Source organism: Drosophila biarmipes, unplaced genomic scaffold (genome assembly GCF_025231255.1).
Source record: "Drosophila biarmipes strain raj3 unplaced genomic scaffold, RU_DBia_V1.1 ptg000005l, whole genome shotgun sequence".
NCBI lineage: Eukaryota > Metazoa > Arthropoda > Insecta > Diptera > Drosophilidae > Drosophila > Drosophila biarmipes.
The window spans coordinates 3,402,072-3,410,151 of NW_026114527.1; the positions used below are offsets into that span (position 1 = coordinate 3,402,072).

Below are 8,080 nucleotides of genomic sequence, written 5' to 3' on the forward strand. Positions count from 1 at the left end.
GTGTCTTTCAGGATTAGGGGCTATTTCAGCTGAATCCGATTGTAAAAGAGTTGATTCCATGTCTAGGCTTTTTAAGCTGGCTGACCATTCGAGGAAACTAACAGTTCGCCATAATTCCGAATGCTACAATACAATTGGGAGTAAATCGGATGTAAGCAAAGAAGAAGGCTATAATTGAGTGTCTCGACTATCAGATACCCGTTACTCAGCTTAAAAGGAAAACAAAAATAGGGATATCATCACGTCACCAACCTGCTATCTCAAAATATGGTAATGTGGGCGGCAGACAGATTTGTTGGCCGTTTGTGGGCGTTAGAGTGGTATTAATAAAACTAACACATTTCAGAAAAGACAAATTTTTCTAGGATGAAAGCTGTAACCGGCACAGTTTTGGGCGGTTTGTCTTGTCAGTCTTTTGCAAATTGCATGCGCTGCGCAAGAAACTCAGGAATCTGCATGCCAGGTCTGACTCTTCTTTTTTAATAGTTTCTCATACGGATGGAAAAAGGGACATGTCAAAAACCACTCAATTGCTAAGTGAGTTTCACGTTTTAGACAAAAAGAAGGTTGCTAGATTCTCAGTATGACCTTATTGTTATGTCTGAACTCTTGTACGGTCTAAACTCAACTGCCTCTAGCAGCGATCAGAAAGTGGATCTTATCTCTAATCTTTTGTGTATATGTAGGTTACAGTTAAGCGCATTAGAATAGTTATAATTTTAGTTATAGTTATAGTTATATGTTACTATATGTCGTTACAAAGATATTTCGACATACTATTTATGTCTTTTAACACACAAATACCACCGTTCACGATTTGGTTCTGGAAATGTTAGATGCTGTTAAACAGCTAATTATAAAAAACTTAAGTTTTCCCACATTTGGAAAAACTCGCAAGTTTGGCGGGAAATTGGCTATAAATTACTAAAGTTCATACACCCTGGCGAAATAATAAAGCTTCCGGATTGTGTTAAATGTCGTTAGAAAGGTAGTTTGAAATACTTTGTACGCTTTCCTAGCATAATTGGTCTAAATGCGATCTTTTAAAAAGTATGGCTATTTTTTTTATTTCTCTAAAGAGGCAATAAGGATTTCGGGCATACACGTTGACATTCTTGAACGTTTTAAGCGCAACACGTTGTTGTATAAAGTTTCGTTTTAAATTTTTTATTCAACAAAAATCACCACATGTACTAGTCTATGATGATACGTTACAGTTTTTCGTGGATTGTGGGCTTTATAGTGGGCTAGACCCCTGTTGAAACAAGCTTACGCTGCGCAAGAAGCTCAGGAATTTAAAAGACGAATTCCAACTTTTAAGCTTTTGTAGTTTCCTTGAACTCAGCGTTCATACTAGATCGATTCGGCTTAGGATCCTGATAATGGGGTCGGAACCGCTTCTTTCTATCTGTTACGGAAGAATCTAGTATACCCTTATGCTCTACGAGTAACGGGTATAAAAATATGGTAAAAGAAAACTACTTGGCCCAATAACCTGAAACTTTGACATAAATGAATTTTTTATTGTATTATAAAAAGGGCTCGACCAGTCTGTACTGCAACTAAAGTAAGGTGTTTGACTCTGTAAATCATCCGCTTTTAGTTCTGAAACTGGACCAATTAGGTCTCCCGTGTGTTCTTTTTAAGTGTATTTTAAGTTTTTTGAAAGACATTACACAAAGAGTCATGTTTAAAAACTCTGTTTCATTCCTAATCCAAGTTACTTCAGGTGAAACACAAGAAAGTCAACTTGGTCGGCTCCTTTTTACATGATTCCTTAATGATCTTCGATAACCTTGTTTACTTCATTAGTCTTTCCAATTATTGAACACTGCGCTTCCATCTGCACACTCCAATACGGGGTACATAAGACCGGTTCGGGTCTAATACTCCAGTATTATATTAAATAATTTTTTTTTTGTATTACACGCGAAAATATGGAAAGAAAAGCGAAAAAACTGCTCAAAATGCTGCACAAAAATTATTCGGACATTTCTTATTTTTCGACTTATATTTCTGAATGCAACGGTAATCGCCGACTCTGTTTGGTACTTTTCTTGGAATTAGTTGAGATCTGGCTTCGTTGTGCTTTTTCTTCTGTTTTACGGTTAATTTCGGCGCGTCTCTTGATAAGATTAGACAAAATGTGCAGAGGTCAAGATTTATCGCTAGATTTGCGAAAATCTATATTAAAATTACATTTGGAGAATAAAAGTTATCGTGAAATCGGTAGAATTATTGGCAAATCACCTTCCACAGTACATAGTATGATCAAAAAATACCTAAATACTGGAGAATGACTTGCAAATCATGGGAATTTTGGAAGGCCCAAGATTCTAACACCACGCGAGGAACGAAAAATTGTGTCTACAGTCTTGCAAAATCCAAGAACAACATCTACAATAATTCGGAAGAATGTAGAGGAATAAAAAAAAAAAAATTTGGTATATCAATGAAGTGTTCGAATAATTTTTGTGCGTAAAATATTGACTTTTTTTTGTTTTTTTGAAGAAATACCTTATGTTAATGTAAAAAATTTCTTCTTTTTTTGTTAAAATAGACTGTAAGAAAGTTGGTCTCCACAATGAAATATAAAATGTTTTTTTACGTTACGTTTTTGTTGAGTTATTAATGAATCAAGTTGAAAATCAGGGGTGTCCGAATAAATGTTGTGCTGACTGTATATACTTTATGGGGCGGAAACACCTGTTACATACTTTCCGACAAATCTAGTATACCCTACTAGTATATACTCTACGAGTAACGGGTATAATTAATTCGTTATTGCTCTGACCGTTTCTTTGACAGCTATATAAAAGAGCCGTCCGATTTTTATTGTGTGAAGTGAATTAAGCTGGGCTCACTTTGTTGTTTTTTTTAAGCTTTAGATTTCTAATTAAACAAGAAAGGAAGTTAACTTCGGCAAGCCGAAGTTTGTATACCCTTGCATTTATAAAAAGTAATCAAATTGGGCTTGCCGAAGTTTGTATACCCTTGCAGTTATAAAAAATAATAAATTTTAGTAACACCATGCAATATTTTAAAGGATTCTTGCTGAATTCAGTTATATTAAAAATAAAAATTATATCATTTTTTTTAAATTTATATGTTAGAGTAGTCCGATTTTTATTAAATTGTATTCGAAATTCTTAAAAAAAATATTAAAAGTTATATTCCCAACAAATGTTAAAAAGCCCCAAAGCTATAATTTGTTTCATATTATTTTCCCACCATAGTCGTCCGATATTGATCAAATTAAATTCGAAATTCAAAACCAATTAAAAAATGTTATTTTTTTAAAATTGTTTCCCCGATATTTTCTATGGGAGCTATAAGATATAGTTGCCCGATCCGGCTGGTTCCGATTTATATACTACCTGAAATGGAAAGAAGATTTTAAGGAAAGTTTCAGCCCGATAGCTATAAAACTGTGAAACAAGTTTGCGTAGAAACGGATGGGCAGACGGACGGGCAGACGGACGGGCAGGCGGACGGGCTGACGGACGGACAGACAGACATGGCTAGATCGACTCATCTAGTGACGCTGATCAAGAATATATGTACTTTATGGGGTCGGGAACGTCTCCTTCACTGCGTTTCAAACTTCTGACTGCAATCATTATACCCTCTGCAAGGGTATAAAAATGTTATTTTCAACCGTATGCCAAGAAACACCAAAGATATAATTTTTTTCATAATATTTTACCACTAATTTTCCGATTATTCCTATGACAGCTATATGATATGGTCCTCCGATTTTGATAACATTTAATTCGAAATTCAAAACTTATTAAAAAATGTTATTTCCAAGGTTAGAAGATTATATGTTAAAAAACACCGAATGTATAATTTTTTCATATTATTTTACCACTAATTTTTCGATCGTTCCTATTGCAGTCACATGATATAGTCGTCCGATTTTGATAAAATTTATTTCGAAATTCAGAACCAAGCTTAGAAGGTTGTATGTTAAAAAAAAGTGAAGATATACTTTTTTTTTAATTTTTTCCTCGATAGTTCCTATGGGAGCTATAAGATATAGTTGTCCGATTGGGCTGGTTCCGACTTATATACTACCTGCAATCGAAAGAAGACTTTTGGGAAAGCTTTAGGCCGATAGCTTTATAACTGAGAGACCAGTTTGGGTAGAAAGGGACGGACAGACATGGCTAGATCGACTCGTCTAGTGTCGCTGATGAAGAATATATATACTTTATGTCGGAAACGTTTCCTTCAATGCGTCGCGAACTTCTGACTGAAATCTTTACACGCTTTACAAGGGTTTAAAAAACCCTTTATTTGATCTTTCCGATAATTTCCTTGGAATCACGTAGCTAGCTCAAATGTACATTCATGAAAAAAAAAATTTTACAATATATTCCACTATTTTATATAGAAATTATAATTAAATTTAATAACTTTTTAGTGAAATAATTTTTTTAAATTTATAATTTAAAATTGCTATCTGTTATACAAAAATAAAGAATCGAAGTGTAGCAAAATTATGTATAGGGAATATAAACGCATGTGAAGACTGTATATACACATATGTATAATAGGAATAAAAGAATAAACTACTGCTTATCATTTTTATTTTAAAATATTTAAGCTTACATTATTTACTATATTTGAATAAGTTCTTGGTCTTGAGTACTGTATTGTATAAAGAAAACATAAAAAAATCTGCTATTTTGGCGGGAAATCCAAAGCAACAACTACTTTTTACTGTCAATTCGTTAAAATGGTTTCTTAAGGTAATACTCTACTAATCAATTTTCATTACATACTTTTCTAGTATAAGGAACACATTTATATACTTGTCAATGATAACTATGTTATAAATACATACATACGTACGGAAAAAGTACCAAGTGGACTAGGCTTCCCCAACGGAAATATATTGTGGAACAGCAAAAGTCAATACGACTCCCATTCTATAAATGATGGTCGTGACGTTTAATCTTCAACATAAAAAGTCTAAAATCAAAATCTAAGTAGATTTTAACTCTGCATGCGATAAGCTTAAATATTTTTTAGAAGCGGACAGAAAAAAAATGGAAGAAGAAACGAGACTGTGCTCTAAGCTAGGTACCATGTACCAGTAATGTTGGCAATTCATAAATTAGTGCAAGTAGTCGCATGGAAACTGTGATCTTCTCATATTTATCACACTTTTAACTAATGTAATTTTAATTTGCTTAAATATTTGAACTTTGCCGAGCAGCACGCAGTCTTACATATGTTATTTTTAACAAAACGAATATGATTTTCGTTAGTTAGCATATACTAAATTAGAAAGCTTTGCCATAGAAATGGTAAAAGCCTTATTAATCCAGGCTTTCTAGTTTTGTGTAAGATTAATATCTATTCGATTCTTCTTTTAGCTTTATAGTTTGATTTGGGCTTACCTTTTATATTTTGTTTTGGCAGCGAGTTAGCAACACGTAATGCATACGTTTCAGAAATCTCATAAAATATGATTATATGGAGGAGAAAAATAATAGTCTTTAAAATTCCTTTGCTCTTCATGGCTTCTAGGTAACTTTCAATTTACAATTGTTGAAATTCACTGAGCTTCGTTCCGACGTGAAAACTTTGTGGTGTTTAAAAGTATATTTAAAGTAGGCTGACTAAAGTATACAAAATTTTTTTTTTCTTATTAGTATGTATACTAAGCGGTAGCTGCACCAGCTCAATTTATTATTGAAGTACACGCAACGCGTTTAAGCACCAAACTGAAGCAGTACCTACATATGTAAGACTATATAAAATGTTTGAAGCAGAAAAGTCACTGCAAAACGAGCTTACAAACGAGTCAGGGAAAGGAATGGCTAAGTGAATCATGACATGGCTCAGAGAGCGCAAGAAATTGCAGCAGCCAACTTGATCACGATCTCTGAGCAAGTTCGCCGAGTAAAACACCCCAGCTCACATAAGCTTTACAAAGCACGAATGGTAAAAATATGCATAAACGAAATAAATCGTAAATGTACCAATTTTTTGTTACTGCAAATTAAAAAAGTTTTTTTTAAGGTTTGTCCAGTGAATCTGGAAAAAACGTACAGAAGCGCTCTGGAACCACTTATTATTATTATACCCGTTACTTCTTTAGACCCCATATGTATATTTTTTGATCAGGATCGCAAGCCGATTCGACGTAACCAAACTATTAGAGAAGAGAATTAAGAGGTTAATATTTCAGATACAGATTCCTAATCTTCGTGTGCAGTTTTCATTTTGTAAAAAATTATAATTGAAATGTATTGGTCTTGTGAGCGCCTCGAACTAAAAAAAAGATAGCCACACTCACTCTTACGCTGATAACGCTTCAAAGTCGCAGGTAAGCAGCGCTTTACAATTTGGCTTTTCTGCTTGTATATTTCGTTCTTTCTTTTCTTCTTCTTTCTTCTTTGTTATACCCGTTACTCGTAGAGTAAATGGGCATACTAGAATCGGAAAGGAAACGATTCCTACCCCAAAAAGTGTATATTTTCTCGATCAAGCCATTGCAGTCTATTTGTCTATAAATGCTGAAAAATAAGCTATAAGAGTTACATTTTTGGAGTTGACACATAGATTATATGGTTGCTGCGTATCGGACCATTCTTTAAAATTTTATATACAATTAATATTCAACATTTTGTTATTTTTGTAAGAGTGGGCAGGGAGAACTTCTTTAAGGCAGGCCAACATTGAGTTACAATATACTTGCATTAATATAAAGTCACAGACAGATTGTATAGAATGGAACAACATATGAAGGTCAATAAATAAAATAAAGCATAAATTCGATAAATCGTTGCTTCAACGAAGCATGAACAAAAAAAAATCATCAGCTTTGAACGAACTTGATAATAGTTAAACAAAATTTGCAGAACGATTCCAACGATATTAAACACCCATTTGACTGTCAAAAGAGGCGATAACCCTGAGTCGACAGACAGTAACTTCTCAGAACAAGATACAAATTTTATCAAAACAGAAAAGCTGATTATGAATTGCAAGAATATTTTGCATAAGAATAAGAAAAACAAGTTAGATTAGAATGTATATACGAGTATTTCCATTTTATGTTAACTTTTTCATTCTCATTGTGTTTATATTTTGCTTTGTGATTTAGCCAATTTGTCATTAATATCTTGGTTACTGTTGTCTAACTGTTTTTTGTTACCTAGTGTTGCTTTTTTATTGAAGCCTGTACATTTTGATATTATAACTTCAGTACGCTGTAGTGGTTTGATTTAAGAGCTTCAGTTTTTGTTTCCCATAGCTTTCTGTAAACTGTCTCTGGTTTCTTGCCGTTTAAACTGTTGTCGTGTATAGTTTGTTTCGTCAAAATACTTTTGTGTTTTTACGAGTGAAGAGTTTAAATTTCCTCCAAGGGAGAACCTGTGTCAACAAAATGAGAAGTTTATTTTTGGCTGTCAAAATGTTAGGGGACTTAATATGAAGCTACTTAATCTTTATGCTAACTCAACAGCTTTTTCTAAAGAATCTGGCCCTAAAATTCATTCATTTTAGGGTTTAAATCATTTAAATTAACATTTTCACATAAAAAACCTAAATTCCACGATTTTTGTGAAAAAAGATGAAATTATGATTGATTTTAAAAACAACAAGAAAGGAAGTTATAGTAATTTACTTTTGCAGTTAGAAGAAATAATCAGTGATATTATAAAAGACATTTCGATATTTCTCTGACAATTTCTTCAATTTAAATTTCTGTGTCAGAATCGTCCGATTTTTATTAAATTTAATTTGAAATTTTTAAAAATGTATAAAATGATATTCCCAGCTATTAAATTAAAAAACCCAAAAGATATAAATTTTTCATATTATTTTCACAACAATTTTCCGATCGTTCTTATGGCAGCTATATGATATAGTCGCCCGATTTCAATTAAATTCAGAATTCACAACTAATTAAAAAATGTTAATTCCAAGCGTAGGAGGTTATGTTAAACAACATCAAAGATAAACCTAAAAACAATTTTTTTTCGATAATTCCTATGGAAGCTATAAGATATAGTTGTCCGATCCGATTGGTTTCGATTTATATACTACTGTAATGATCCGCCAA

At 32.8% G+C, this 8,080-nt stretch overlaps 1 protein-coding gene across 3 annotated transcripts in view; it reads right to left on the reverse strand.

The window, feature by feature from the left end:
* The window catches only part of LOC108034376 (uncharacterized), a 65,839-nt gene extending 60,099 nt beyond the window's left edge, over nt 1-5,740 (reverse strand). The window contains exon 1 of one of the 3 annotated variants that reach the window (XM_044094634.2): nt 5,409-5,740. In XM_044094634.2, the coding sequence (XP_043950569.1) occupies nt 5,409-5,529 (121 nt within the window). In that variant the 5' untranslated portion in view covers nt 5,530-5,740. The remainder of the gene's footprint in view (nt 1-5,408) is intronic. The other 2 variants (XM_044094633.2, XM_044094636.2) reach the window with 2 other exon arrangements.
* Nucleotides 5,741-8,080: the final 2,340 nt, after the last annotated feature.